The following is a 16,118-nucleotide window of genomic DNA, read 5'->3' on the forward strand; positions in this document are numbered from 1 at the left end:
ACCAATAAAAAAAAAATGTTACCTTGAAATGGTCTTCAAATCATTAGTATTTTTAAAAGCAAAAACATCAGGCACTTAATTGTGCCTCTGTGACTTTGACTTACTGTCTATAAACGTTACAGTCAGAAAACTAACGTTTTCTGACTAACGTATTTGTATTCCAATATTTGACCTCCTGTATCTTTTGATTAAGATGATACAACTTGTAAATTGCATGGACCGTATGTTGAGGATTCAGTTACCATAAAAATAGATTAGACAATTTACAATGTATTTCAAGCATGTAAAAAGTCAAGGTTTTCCAACATTCAGCAGGGGTTCGTGTAGTGACAGGCAGTCGTTTGTATTTCATCCCTGGAGCTAAGGAGCATCCAGCAGAGCCCTCATTCCTCACTCTCACTCATCATTAACATGTTGTAGTCTGTGTTCTATTCTGCTTTGGTAGAGCATAGCAGTAATGCACATCACAGATGTCCCCTTAGCTAGACTCCAGCATGCACACTAAATCAAAAGCTGTGGAAACTTTGGACAGTCAAGGGGCAGGAATTCATTTCAGTTAAAAACATCCTTTTAGAATGGAAAAATGCATGCAAAAGGCGTTTTTATTTTTTGAATGTAGTTACAAACACTTATGGTCTATGGAAGAGCATGGAGATGGGTCAACGTGATTAGCTCATGATTGGTTCAATGATTGCTGTTTTGTTGTTCTACCATGGTCATCTTAAGTGCAGTTCCTCCATGCATTTGATAAACAGGCTGAGTGTCATCTTTAAGATTGGTAGTCCTCCATCTACAGCTCCCTGGTAGGCTGTAGTCACCCACATTAGGATTCTAATGGGAGAAATTGCCTTGTTTTTCCTTTTCCCATGGTGCCCATGCTCTGCTACTATTCTTTGCATATGCATTGTAACATCAAGAGGATAGAAGGATTTGTAAAAAGAAACCTGCACATCAAGTGAAACTTGCCAGTGAAGCTAATGATGATCTGGTTCCTATCATGCAAAACAGTAACATTTTGGAAACGGCGTGTGTTCCAAGCTGAGTGCAAATTATACAATGACAATCGGGGGGGGTCAACTTCTTCTCCAGGGCATGTATCGACCCCCGACCTGTTGTTTTTACCTCTTTTGAGGGGGTTCAAGTCTTAATTAGGGGGGTCAGACACCCCCAAACCCCCCCATAATTCGCACCCTGGCCAAGGTGTTTGTGTACATTGGCAAGAATATTTCTCATTTAGCTTAAGTGAGCAAATACAGTACAGTTTGTGCAATTCCTTTTTGTGCAGCCAATCCCTTTAATGCTTGTTTGTACCAGACAGAACATGGGAAGTACTGTAACTTTCAACATTTGGAATGGTTCCATTCCAAGGTAACATGCCTCTAGGTGCAGTCAAAGTCCTTACAGGCAACATAAATCATCTAATCAGCAGCATCAATCAACTCATCATTCTCATCCAAACACAATATCTGAAACATTGGTTTCAATAGGATGAAATGGCCAGTGTCTGGTTTCTTTATGTTATGTAATTGTTCAGATTTATAACTGTTATTTGATTTCTAAAAGAATCTGAATGTTTAACCACATAAGCTGGCAAAGTAATGTTTCGCTTTCTGTAGTGAGGGTTTCACATTAGGATTAACATTTCCATTCAGAAACAAATGTGTGACTTTTTGCATTGCTGAAATAAAATGGTAAATAGAAAACAAATGTGTGAGAATGTTCTCAAAGATTTTCAGTGGTTTTGGAAATACTAATTGTACACCATGATTTTACAATCCATTCATGAGAGCTACGATAACCCACAAATAATTGGGTTGGCTTGTCCTTCAAAGGGATGAGTTAATGAGGCAAAGTTTGCTAGCTTAGGCACTTCATGATATCAATCACAATGACAGTTTCATCCACCATTGATGTCGTTTATAGGGTGTGGCAGAGGAATGTATTTTATGTGGGCACATAAAGCTTAAGAAACACTGGAAAATTATGTAGCTTTGGGCTAGTACATTATTAGATCTAAATATCTGTAAATATCAGTATTCATTCACATGTGGGTTGGTTTATCGTATGCACCTTCCTGCCACAGTAAACTCCTTGTTTGTGTGAACTTACTTGGCGAATAAAGCTGATTCTGATTGTCATATATGTACAGTAACCTACTGTATTACATATGTATGTTGCATGTTCCCATTAGACTGGAACATTTAACAGCATTAGCCATGCAATGGCAGACAGCTTTCTTTTCAGTATAGTAAATGTAAATTAGTATTGAGCTAATGAGCATAGTTACTGCTAAACTGCCTCTTATGACCAAATCTAAACCAAATGTTATTCCCACATTTTCTGTCAGCAGATCAGAAGAACCCTCTCTGAATGTGTTCACTTATGAAGATGTTTTCAGAAAATGCTTAGTAAATACCTTGGCAAGAGTTACATGTATTTACTCTGAACGCTATTTTTATTGGGATACCAGTTCTGGAATCTGTATACTCACTGCTGTGTTTTACTGTGTTTGTACGGTACTATAGCTTGTGCATTTCAAGAGTTTAACCTGTAACAATTAATCCTGAACCAGGTGCGTATTGAGGCTGATAACTTCAGAGATAGTTGAACCTGCGAATTGTGAGCACAAGAATCCTGTGTAATGGCCTAGTGAAAGACATATCCCATCTCTACTGAAGCCTGACATGAATGAATGTGCTCCCACTGAAGAACCTCAGCCTGACCCCTCATAGCCTTTGACAAGAGGAAAGCAGCACTATTTCCCAGCCTGCATCTTATACAAACATCCTGTGTCACTTAGATTAGATATACAGTACTGTGTAAACTGAGATCTTCTAGTGAACTCTGATTGAGTTCTACCGGATACCAATCTCGCTATTACTGTACAGACAATATTCAATACAGCACATGATGTCCAAATGTATTTGGCCTTTCAACTATGGATTGGCTAGACAACTTTGGGAGGGATGAAAAATGTATAGCTGTGCCACTATTGTCATTTGCTGTGGTTAACCCCAACCCTGAAAACGGTAATATGGTGAATGATCATATATGCGACTGCAAGCATGTAGAGTTGGACTTGATAACATTTGTTCAGAACTGAAACAAGAGCATCACAGCAATGCTTTTCCATCTAAATCTTGATTTGACAGGAAAAATCCGCTTTGACTGTTGCACAATCAGTCTATCTGCTCCAGAATCCTGCCAAGTGTCACTCACCGCCAGAGCAAAAGAAATGGAACCTAATAAATAACCTTTCTTGGTGCAATAAAGCTTCTAGTAGTTACCCTAAATAACCCAAGAATGTTATTCAACGTAATGCTACGTGGCTTCAAATGTGGGCCACTGTTCCTTTTGAGTTGCCTTTTACTTACTGTACCATTGCTTTTTTCTGATCAGTTTACTTCTTATATTTTTCAAGTTTGATTGAATATGCTGATAACTGTACAATACTACACCAGACTATTTAGAGCCATTAAATAATGCCCTCATCCAAATCTTACTCTGAATATGTTACAAGGTACAAGACAGTTTACACTGCAATTTGGATTTGCAGCTGGTGTGATGGATGTCTTAATTAATGTTCTAAGCTCAAGTAGAGACACATAACTGTTACAGCAGCCTTGGTCTATAAAAGTCATTCCCATGATTGATGAGATTTTATTTACATTTCAATCATGTAAATACTCATCCTTCTGCTGGACCTTTCTGCAGCATTTGATACGGTTAACCATCAAATCCTGCTGCCAGACTTTTGGGGCTATCTCGCTCGCCAGACTTTTTGTTTGGGGCTATCTCGTTATGTTCAGTGACCTATGCACTTTTGTAAAGCTCTCTCTTGGAAGTCGCTTTGGATAAAAGCGTCTCCTAAATGCATAAATGTAATGTAAATAGTGTTCAATAATGCATGACAGAACCAAGATTGTTTTCTTACCTTTCAGATGAATACACCTTTGTACAGTAGCGGTATAAGGAGGGTGCTGCCATTGCCACCCACAACTTTTCATTGAAAGTCTTGTTCCATTGCAATGTTCTGATTCATACCAGGTCAAGTGTGAAAACTCACTGACACAGGCCAGATGTCTTGGCTCTTGTGGTTAGGGATTTTAATGCTGTTCTTCATTTTAAAATACTTTACATTCTTACAGATGGCATACCATCCTGGAATGGATGAACAGACATTATTTATAATTAAATCTCTTTGCTATCAAAGGGTTTTTATTTGAGAACATTGACAAAATCTAATACAAAGTTCTCTAGAAAAGCCACTGTTCAGTCATAGACAGATGACTCTTCCTGGTGAGTGTATAATTACATAACCACTCATTGCAGAGACTAAACCAACTGGTTCAGAAACATGATGATGACTTCATGTAGATACTTAACCCTTGTGTTATCTTCGGGTCATTCTGACCCATCAGTCATTCTGACCCACCGTCGTATTGCGACAACTTTACCGCATACAAAAATAAAGTGAATCATAGACCCCCCACATTGCAAATGTTAAAAGAAAATTATTTGTATTTGTTTTTGTATTGGGTAAAATTGGGTAAACACAATGATTGTTCTTTATGAACCTTTGGGTCATGTGACCCGAAGGCAGCACAAGGGTTAAATAAAAATAAAAGCCAAATAGACTTATCGACAAAATGTTAATATGTCCCAAGCATTAGTTCTGATGAATGCACTTTTGTGTTTTACTGTCTTAGACAGAAACAGCCCTTTGACAATTATACAGTTGACCTAACACTTATGGGTTTGAGCGCAGCTGGAAGGAACACCTGTGGGACATGATTCATCACTCTCAAGTTCAAACTGCTTTAACTCCATGACCTAAACACTGTAAAACCATTTTGCAATTTTTGTTTTAACTTTTGACACCCATTTTACATATTTTTCCAGAACTACATATGAGTCAGTCACAGCTATCTGTCAGTGTTGTGGACATCAGGCTTTAAGAGGATAACATAAAGTAACTCAGCTACCAGTAAGAAAAATAGTCTTCACACTAATAAAACTAATGCACTGTAACCAGCTTTAAAAAGTATTTCCTCAAGCGTTTTGAAATTCAGGCAATAGTACAGACAGTGAAATGTGTAGGATCATGCATACTCTCATCTTTCTTTTAAGATGGCCTTGTCATCTGCTGAGATGTGCCCTCCCTCTTGGCTGATTCTGAAGGAGTCAGCCACGTCGATGGGATTCCCTGTGTTTCCACAAGCCAGCTTTCCACTGAACTACAGCATGACATCGTTCCTGGTCAAGCACTCCATTACTGTGGTGGTTGTTCCAAGGCTTCTCCATGTGTCCACACAAGCATGGTAATAGAGGGAAAATCCATGGAAAGACCCAGCAAAATAGACTAATGAAGGACTAAATCAGTGTTTTAGCATACTGTTGTAAGAAAAATAACATTGTTTTAAAATGTAACCAGTATTCATAGTTTATTTAATCTAGCAATACACAGTTAGAGTCAACATTGGAAGTGCATAGTAGAGCAGTGTATGATATAGAACAGAACAATGGACATTAACTTCACTGCTGAGTTCTTTCATCCACACTTCCTGTCTGATTCATGAAAGTTTGGAATGGCATCCCATCCTGTGGTTTCCATTTGTGCTGACATGCTGTTGTCCACTTCATACCTTTTCTTTGCATGCTATATAGACACAATAAGGGAATAGTAAAAGAATGTAGAGACAAGTTGGCACTACTGCAAAAAGAAGTCTTTCTGCTGCCGCTGCTTTTCATAATCCCAGTTCTGCTTTTATGAAGACTGTTATTTTTAATACTTAGAAAGTCATGGAGTGTGCCCAGCCTGTCTGCCTTAGGAGTGCTCTTCCCCTAGTTTCCCTTACAGACCAAACAAGGTAAAAAATCCTGTGTTTTTAGCCAGAAATGTGGGTTTTAGTGTGTTAAATGCCTTATTTGGACTACTAAAACTGGTCAACTACAACTACAGTAGCTGACAATGACATGGATGCGATGCTGCCAGTTTGTTTCACATACTTACAGCATTTCAGTTGGTGAGATAATCAAATTGATGTCTCTATTCAATCTCTTTTGTTAAAGTCAGCAAATTCCTTGAGCTTCAAATCATCAAGATGAATGTGTCTCCCAATTTTTCTACATGGCACTTTGAAATGTGAAAAGTATAATGAAATATACTTTTCACATCATATAACTTTGACAAATATATATATATATATTTATGTATAAATGTATATATACAGTATATATATTCAAAGTTACATTGCTGAGCCTATTGACAAAAAAAGTCCAATCAAATTGAAGACTTTCTCAATGATATCTGTACATGTGAAAAGATCTGATCTGTTTTCTACGTAAAAAAAACTACTAAATTGATTAGCAAAACGTTATTGTGATTAACTCATATTTTTTCAATGTTTGATTACACTGTCTACTCTCACTGCTATCATGTGTCTATGAAATCTGTTTGCAGCCAGTCTGTTAGATTGGCAAAACTAATGTCTAACACATGCCTTTTTGTAGCTGACACTGCAGCTTAGACCATTCGTAAGACTGACGCTAGCGCCCTCTTCTGTGTGTAGATCTAAAAGCAATGGCAGAGGCATGTTTTTGAAACCCTGTTTCTGATATACAACTTTACAGTTGCAATATTTACAAGCAGGTTCTGCTAGCACCATCTTCATATACAACATTCAAAATATATTCAAATATATTTATAAACTAAACTTTCATCTGTTTAAGAGGGTGTTCTTGAGGGGCAAAACCTTTACTTGTCCTCATACACCCATCATGTTTTAAAGGCACAGATAAATATGCCAGGACAATTTATGGGGGTTCTTCAGATCTGAACAACTTTCTGCAGTGCTCAACTAATCTTTGCATGCCAGCAGACTGTGTGCGCCAGATTATTAAATATTAAAATGTCATATAAGATTTAGGGTTTGATTAACCCTAATGGCCGGCAGTTCTTTTTTGTTTACTGCAAGCAGATGGTAATAACAAGTTAGTATTTCATTGTGGCTGGTGTTGAAGAAGTTTAGAGGTTGAAAGTGAGACCCACATTTTTGACAGTGATCATCCATCCACATTTCTTTTGATGTCCTCATGATACAGTTTACTTAAAGATCCTGTAAAGCAAATTCCATGATTTGCTTCTAAGTCCATATACGTGTGAAATGAGTTCCTGAAAGCATGTGCAGCGCGAAAACTTTGTCGCGCTGAAATGTGGAATAAGACCGTTACAGTTTCTCTTCCGTTTTCAGCTCAGGGTTTGTATAGGCGGAACCAAAACCCGACCGATCTACGTCACAGCGACATATCTACGACGGTTAGATCACAGACGGTTGCCTTCTGTTACTCAGTTGGTACAATGCAAAGACAAAGGAATTAACACATAAAACACTCAGAGACTGCAGGTAGGTCTGTTCTGATATCTGCAATTGATTTAGCTAGTGTTGCTGTTGTTGCTAAATTCAATAAATTCGAGGGGGCGGAGCTTCAGCGCCTTCAGGCGACACGCCACCCCAGTCTCTGATTTTCTCACGATTTTCAAAGCCTAATTTAACATACTTGTCTGGGTTTATTTTCATTCGAACTTGGATGGGTAGCAAACAACATATTCTTCTGTGGTGTGATGAACTTAAAACTCATTTTCAATTCCACCTTACAGGATCTTTAAAAATATCTTGGTTAAAGTAGGCTACAACAGCACTCACCAGTGGTCTATATATATAGCCAAATGGCTGATCGGACAGATATGGCATGTCTGGTAGCTTGCTTTTTTTACACACATTTTTTTACACACAAAAAGGTGTCACATTTATTTATTGTGAACTACATTTACATTTATTCATTTAGCAGACGCTTTTATCCAAAGCGACTTCCAAGAGAGAGCTTTACAAAAGTGCATAGGTCACTGATCGTAACAACGAGATAGCCCCAATCATTGCGGGTAGCCAAAACATGAAGCATACATTGTGAAAACCAAAATAAGTGCCAAAGGCCAGAACCACAAGAGCATGTAGTTAAACAAGTTACAATTAAACAACATGAACCTCAAAGTGCAAGAGTGTACCTGTAGAAAAAGCAAGCAACAATAATATAATATATTTCACAGCGAGTACAAGAATTTTAAATCAGTGACAACTAAACAAAAAGAGCAACAAGTCTCTCAATAAGAGTCATTTGTGATCCTGGAGGAACTAAGGTCCAGCAAATCATTCCTAAGTACCGTTGTACTCCTGGAACAAGTGCGTCTTGAGCCTTTTCTTGAAGGTGGGGAGACAGTCAGTGTCTCTGATGGAGGTGGGGAGTTGATTCCACCATTCGGGGGCCAGACAGGAGAAGAGCTTGTGTTGGGACCAGGCGTTCTTGAGCGGTGGGACCACCAGACGGTTGTCAGAAGAAGACCGTAGGTGGCGGGTGGGGGTGTAAGGCTGGAGGAGAGACTTGATGTAGTCGGGTGCAGTCCCGTTCACCGCTCGGAAGGTCAGTACCAGGGTCTCGAATCTGATACGGGCCGTGATGGGAAGCCAGTGGAGGGAGAGGAGGAGCGGGGTAACATGGGAGCGTCTGGGTAGATTGAAGACCAGGCGGGCCGCTGCGTTCTGAATCCTCTGGAGGATTCAGGGGTCACCGTCGCAGATCCCAGGGTGTTTGAGAGATCGTGGGAGATGGAGGGTTTGGCCGGGATGATGAGAAGTTCTGTTTTGGCGAGGTTCAGCTGGAGATGGCTTGGTCATCCAGGCGGAGATGTCTGCGAGGCAGGCCTCGATCCTAGCTGAGATCCCCGGATCAGTCGGGGGGAACGACAGGTACAGCTGGGTGTGGTCAGCATAGCAGTGGTAGGAAAAGCCATGGGAGGTGACGATTGGTCCAAGTGAGGTGGTGTACAGGGAGAAGAGGAGGGGTAAGGTGGTAGATGGTATTGGTTATGCATATAACTACAACGTTTATTTTTTGTTTATCCCAGCATCAAACTAGTTGGAATTTGATGGTGAGAACATTTACTTTGATGCTGATACATATAGACTTTAGTACTTGTCTTTTGTAGACTACGCATTGTGAACTTTTGGTCAGTTTTCAGAACAGCTGATATTCTGGATCTGAAGGCTGTTGTTTTAGACCTGTATGAGTAGCCTACACTCGCAGGCTAACTGCATTAAAAGCGCATGCCCTTGAACCTATAAATTGGCATGAAGAAGAGGCATGTGAAATAGTTTGAACCTGCTAAACAAAATACGTTTCCATTAGTAGGCTAATCATAGCTGGGGTATATTTCCTCAGAATGCAATGTCGTGGAGCAAGAAAGATTTGCTATTGGTCCGCATTCGTTACTATACGTTTTGAATGTATAGTTTTAAGGATTTTGTGTTGAGAAGAACGTCGGTTATTTACACAAATAACCGACGTTCTTCTCTTCTCAACTTATCTTTACAAAAATGTACAATATAAAGGGGAAACAGCTGTCTCATATTATATGAGACAGCTGTTTGGTAGGATATCAAAACGAGATCATCGATTGGTTTGTGCGCGTGCTCCCGCGATCAGGTGGTTCTTTTCCAGGCGGGGGTGCATCTGGGGGCACAACACCGGAATTGCACCTTTTTAAATTTCATACATATTAACATTGGATATTTTAATGATATATTGACAGCCAAACTGAAAATGTCACCGGTTTTCATTTCAGTACTCTGGTCACCTACCCTACAACTACCTCTGCCACCACATTATTGCCACCACAGGTGAATATGTCTAGATCCGCACATGGCCACAGGAAAAACAAAATGTATAAATGTGTCACTCAGTCTATCTACAAGCTTCATCGAAACTAACTCGGGTATTTCCCCATTGACTATGCTTTTGTTGGGCTGGCGTGTTGGAAGCACATGACAGCTGGTGACAGCCAGCTCTAGCACCAGGCATAGAGACAGACGTCACAGCGTAACCCTAAACCCAGTAACATAGACAGATCAGACGCCAACTATTTACTGAGAGCTGCTTGTGTATCACAGAAGGTAAGTTAACAAGAAATTGAAGAGACTTTTAGGTTAATAATATTGAAGGCAGTTTTATTATTCTACAGCTATAATACTTTTTATTTTTCGCGATATTAGTCTTAATAATATGGACTAGTTAGCAGCGAGCTGCTTCCGACCTTAGCTAATGCTACAGTAGCTACTATTTGTAAACTAAGCTAGACTGGTAGTAGGCTCAGTTTGTAAAGAAAACAGCAAATCGTCAAAGCTAGCAATGTGTGAACTTAGTATATCGTCATTGTATAATAAAAAAGCTAGCTCGCAGTTAGTGCTAGTCAAAAACCCCAGTAACCAGGCTAGCTAGCTAATTACAATCTGTTAACTTGAATGTTGTATGCAGCCAGAATGGAGAAAGCCAAACAAGATGCCTACGACAAAGCCAGGCTTCAAGTGATTAAAGATGGCTACGATAGGGCCTTTGAATGCATCAACAGAGGACTGACAGAGGATGAGGCTGGACGGAAAGCAGAAGCCCTGGAACTGTACAGGCAGGGGCGGCAACACCTTCTCAGGGCTATAAGTGTGCCGTGCCTTGGGGAGGAGTGTGTCGGAAGCTCCTGGGAATCAGCACGTCAGATGCAACAGAAAATGGAGGAGACCCTGAATAACATCACTACGCGCCTTGCTGTAATAGAAACTAGCTCAGACTATGCAGCAGCAACAGCCCCTCATGCGATTACTGAGGCATGTGCTGCAGAGTCAACCTCTGGCAACCTATACCCCAACCTGTCCACCAAAGAAAAACCAAATAGGCCAGCACCACCAAAGTTGCTCACAAACAGTCAACCAGCTGGGGGCGTGGGAGCTGTCAGCAGCGGGTCACAGCCTCTGTCTCCCACCGGCCAAGCTGCAGCACCGGGGGAGCGTCCCCCAGCATACTCTCCCCAGGCGGCTGATGGCCACCTCACCATTTCCTACGGGACAGATTCAGGAGAACTGTCACTGGTGGGGGATGAGTTCTACAGTCATACGTCCAACTCCCCACCTTCTCCGCAGAGCCTTGGAGAGGAGGGAGAGGAGCTGCTTTTTCTTCCCCATGGAGTTCAAATATTCTTTGTCACACCTGAGGGTCAGGTCAGCGCTCCCTCATACCCAGGCTTCCTACGATTGGTCAAGTTCACCTCTGAGCGGCCAGAGACGATGCCCAACCGTCCTCCAGCCTTCCTACAGGTGAGAGATGACAAGCACTTATTCTTTGTTCTTTAACATTTATCTTCAGCAAATATTCCCATTGGACAGGTAGATGAATTGAGAGTTGCTCAAATCTCATTTGGGTGACTTGTGATTTTCATGTCATTGTATCCCACTGTAGAGTGGACATCACGCCCTTTAACCTGATTTCAACAGTTGTTTTCTTTGCTCACGTATTTCTCTGTTTGAGCCTTCAGAGGAATGAGAGAGGCCAGTTAATGATCCATGCATGTCCCATGCTCCCTCTCTGAGTCATCTTAGCATTGACATAAGTGTCCCTAATTCCTTGGAATGAGGCATGATGTCATCTCGGAAAGGCCCAGTGTCATGTGCTGTGTTGTTGTGACAGCCTATTGCAGGAGATTAAACCAGATATTTTGCTGTTTCTAGACCTGTAAACTGAAGCTGATTGCAGCACAGTTTACTTTTCACCTCCTGTGTTGTCATGATAACCCGTTGTTACTTTTGCCTCTTGCCACATGAACAGAATATTAAACCAGCGCTACTCTTTGAACAGTTAACAGTTAGATAACACAGCCCACTCAGTCAGTCCCACCAAGTCAGGTGATGAGATAAGGACAAGAAATATGTTATGCCGCCCTTGTGATTTAATCAATGTAGTTTGACTATTATGTGGAACCAATTTTACAATCAGCTTTATGTATGTTAGAAGACAAGTCCCTGTGTTCTGTAACATTGGTTCTGGGGGCAAAAGTGCCAAGCAAGTAATTTCCCAAACTTGACCAGAAAGTTGCACAAGTTTTTGAAAAGCTCTGATGTGGTACTCTTGCCTTTGCAGTAATCCTAACCCACAACAGGAAAAGCAGCAAAGTTCCTAGCTAGCTCTGACCTTGTGTAACCTGCATTGCTGTTGTAATTACAGGTCACATGGACCCTTGCTAGCTTTGTCAGCTGGTCATATAGCTTGTATTTCTAGCTTTTGTAGGGCTAACAGCCATATTGTATAGTGCATACAGTGTGATGTATGGCTTCTGCTCTATCTTCCAGGTGTGTGACTGGTTGTACCCACTGATGGCCACGGACTCCCCAGTCCTGCTGTGTAACACAGGAGTGTTCATGTTCCCTGACATGATGGCTCCTGCCCATGGCTCCTACGTGGGAGTTGTGCTGTCCTCTGAGCTGCCTGTGTCTGACAGAGATCTGTTCCAGGACCTCCTCTCCCAGATGACAGACCTCAGGGTTCAGGTAAGCAGGGTAAACTGGTTCACTCTCAATTGCCACTTCATGAAAGCCAGTTTGGTTGGAGGACAGAATTTCAGATGTTTTTAGACAATAAACTTGTTTAAAAGTGTACTTTATTTAGACCTACACTGGTGAGTTTAATATTAACCCAGTATTTAAAAAACATAAATACGCTACTTCCTTTTGCAGTTAGTAAAGCATGCAGTTAGTAAAGCATGCAGTCAGTTGAACACATTTTCAAGAACTTGGTTCTTTGTTTATTCAGTCTATCCCTGCCAATAATCCATTTAAAATAATTTTCTAATATAAAGGGATTTGGTTTTGGGGTTACACTTCAGATCATTGTTAATAATGGTAGATTTGTACAAATGAGGGCTAGGGTTACAGAAACGCTTTACTCCTAAAGCTTTGCAGTTGCAGCTGATGCAGTTGTAGCAGGCTAAGCAATTGAAAAGAATCCAACCTAACCTAGATTTCTTCAGCACAGGTTTCAAGCCATTTTCAGTGTTGGGTCTAAATGCATATCTACCGGTACCCACCTGCTAAATGACCTGCATGTAAACTGACATGCCTCTTTGAATAAATCCCCACCTCAGCACTCTGGGGATTTGGTAAAGGCAGGTGAGGATAATTAATGACACCTAATGCTCTTACCGTGCAGCCAGAACACCCTCAGAGGACTGAATGAAAGACAAGTGTCAGTCACTCCTGAATTGAGAGTGCGAATTTATCTCAGAACTGTAATCAGACAGGTCTTTATTGATGGATGTATTGGTCTTGTTGATATACTGCCGGTAACCTACCTTTCCTATGGACTGCTTTTTGGATCCTAATAAGCAAGTACATGTAGGAACAGCTTTATATAAATATCATATATTGGCTAAAACCTTAGCGTAAGTAATTTGTGAATGAGCAGAATGTAAATGTAAAAAATAATGTTTTAATTCAATTTTAGAATTGAATGAAAATGATCTTGGTTGTGGTATTTGGCGATACCTGACTAGATGTACAGTACCTGAAGGCACAGGTCATAAACGCAAATCTTTAGTCAAGTGTGTCATGGGTAGCTGATGCCAAGCATGCATACTTTTTTTACACACATTTTACAGACTGTAATCTAGCCTCAACATGGTGTAGGTAACCCAGTCTATCTGACCTGTAGGACCCAGATGAGGCAGCAGACAGCATTAACTTGAGTCAGAAGGTGCCCATTGTTCCACCTGAGGAGGCCCCTGCCACAGAGGATGAGAAGCCCCTGCCAGAGTGGAGCGAGAAGGTGGCTCATGGCATCCTAACAGGTACTACATAGGTGTTGCTGACTAATGATTTCACCCCTCTCTGTGCTGTTCTCTGTTCAGACTTTTGTTTTAACAGTTTGAATAAAACCGTCTTGACTGAAAATGTAAACAATCACAGATATGTGATTCAGAGGAATGTCAATCAGTCTGGCTGACTGTTTTGTCTCTACTGTAGGTGCGTCCTGGCTGAGCTGGGGCCTGGTGAAGGGGGCGGAGTTCACAGGCAAAGCCATTCACAAAGGGGCATCCAAACTCCGGGAACACATCACTCCAGAGGACAGGCCTGCGCATGTCAGCCCCACTGTCACCAAAGGCCTTCATGTTGCTAAGCAAGCCACTGGTGGTGCCGTCAAAGTCAGCCAGTTTCTGGGTAAGAAAGCTATTACTTCACCCATGGTTGCACTTAGATCTTGATGTCTTACATTTACATTTAGTCATTTAGCAGATGCCCTTATCCAGAGCAGTTTACAGTAAGTACAGGGACATTCCCCCGAGGCAAGTAGGGTGAAGTTCCTTGCCCAAGGACACAACGTCATTTTTCACGGCTGGGAATCGAACCGGCAACCTTCTGATTACTATCTTGGCTGTGTTGCGCTCTGAGTTGTCCTGATATGTTGTTGCAGTGGATGGCGTATGTATGGTGGCTGGCCATGTTGGTCGAGAGCTAGCCCCACATGTAAAGAGACATGGAAACAAACTGATCCCTGAATCCCTAAAGAAGGACAAAGAGGGGCGCTCCAATATTGATGGAGCCATGGTGGTGGCTGCCAGTGGAGTTCAAGGTACCAGACCATCCATTCATCAGAACATTGGGATAAACCCATATCATACAGACATGGTCCCTTTTCTAGCACCGAAGACATTTTGTAATTTGACCATATTTTGTTTGTTTTTACACACAGGATTTGCCACCATGTGGACTGGCTTGGAAGTAGCAGCAAAGAACATCACCACAAGTGTAGCTTCAGAGACGGTCACCACTGTGAAGCATAAGTAGGTCTCTCTCTTATACCCCGCCTTCAGGTCACACTAAACATGCCACTTGTCTTTTTCGTCCACCGAGAAGATGCTAGCTTGACCAGTTTTTAACTGCAAGCAAGCAAAAACATACAAGCACTTACATGCCTCTTCCCTCTCTCACTTACAGATTTAGGGGTCTCCAAAACATCTTAGACCTGCCTAATGAGAATGAGAAGAAGACATGTATTTTTTCTTAAAGCCAAACTAAAATGTTAATCTCTTCAATGAAGCATGATCACTAGCATTGCCAAAGTTTAGTGTCTGGTCATTCAGACGTTGCTATGTTAATACACACAACTTCTGGCTTTGCACCCATAATTCACGGTGTAGACTTACCTTTACTTGTAATGAAAATTCCTCTTGACTTAAAGACTTTATAAACAAGTTTATTAAATCCATGCGCATTATACGACATGTGGCCGTTCTTTAAATCATTCCATGACACAATTACTCAATATGTTGATTGTCTTAATCAGACAGCCTGTGAGTGGCCTTTGCATGCATTCCTCCTTCATATCCTTGCTGTTCACTCACCCAAAGCCACCCTGGTTCTCTCAGCCTTCCCTTTAGTCTCCTTTTCTCACAGAATCTTGCTGAATTTTAATTAGGTATGGGGCAGCAGCCGGACAGGCCACTGACCACGCCGTCAACTCAGCTATCAATGTGGGCGTCACTGCCTTCAACATCGACAACCTGGGGCTCAAAGCGATGGTGAAAAAGACTGGCAAGCAGACAGCCAAAGCCATCCTGGATGACTACCAACTTCAGGACAGATCAAATAATGAGAAGCAAGTGGAGAAACGAGACAAATAGTCTCAGAATGATACTTTAATTACTGCCTTAAGACTGTATTCTTATACAAATAACTTTATATTCAAATATTTTATTTATAAGTTTTTATTTAATGTTGACTACTGAATATATATATAAATATTGTTAAGAGTTTGGTATCAACTGTTGAGCACTTTAATCTTTATATTGAATGGTATAATTCTAGATGGACATGTACAGTATGTAGATACCGGTAGGCTGGATAATGTATTTTGTGCAATGTTTCTGAGAGGACACTGTGAATTAGGGCTAGGATTAGGCTTGGAAATAGGTAGGATTCTGGCCTAACCCTAGAACAGGGTAGGACATTTGAGATGAATGTCTTGTTAACTAACTGTACAACCTTTTCTAACATTATATGCAAAGATTTACAAAATAATTATTAGAATGGTGTATTTAATAAATAAATAAATAAACATATTTAGTGACGTTACATTATTGATATTAAGTATTTGTTCAAATTGATATATTATTGTTTGTATTTATTTTTCGAAGCATTTATTTGCGTTATAAACCATCAGTATTTATGCCATTTTTGTCCTTTGGT

At 40.8% G+C, this 16,118-nt stretch overlaps 1 protein-coding gene across 4 annotated transcripts; it reads left to right on the plus strand.

The window, feature by feature from the left end:
• Positions 1-9,832: 9,832 nt before the first annotated feature.
• spartb (spartin b) lies at positions 9,833-16,004 on the plus strand. 4 transcript variants are annotated; one of them, XM_062472293.1, is made up of 8 exons: positions 9,833-10,007; positions 10,369-11,198; positions 12,228-12,434; positions 13,585-13,720; positions 13,896-14,090; positions 14,344-14,502; positions 14,623-14,713; positions 14,868-15,353. In XM_062472293.1, exons 2-8 carry the CDS (start codon positions 10,374-10,376, stop codon positions 14,935-14,937), a joined length of 1,683 nt encoding a protein of 560 aa, XP_062328277.1. In that variant the 5' UTR covers positions 9,833-10,007; positions 10,369-10,373; the 3' UTR covers positions 14,938-15,353. The 4 variants fall into 4 exon arrangements, with proteins under 4 accessions (XP_062328277.1, XP_062328278.1, XP_062328275.1 ...); XM_062472294.1 differs by having other exon boundaries at positions 9,837-10,007; positions 12,228-12,425; XM_062472291.1 differs by having other exon boundaries at positions 9,838-10,007; positions 15,349-16,004.
• The last annotated feature ends 114 nt before the right edge of the window (positions 16,005-16,118 follow it).

The sequence above is a fragment of the Osmerus eperlanus genome, chromosome 11 (genome assembly GCF_963692335.1).
Source record: "Osmerus eperlanus chromosome 11, fOsmEpe2.1, whole genome shotgun sequence".
NCBI lineage: Eukaryota > Metazoa > Chordata > Actinopteri > Osmeriformes > Osmeridae > Osmerus > Osmerus eperlanus.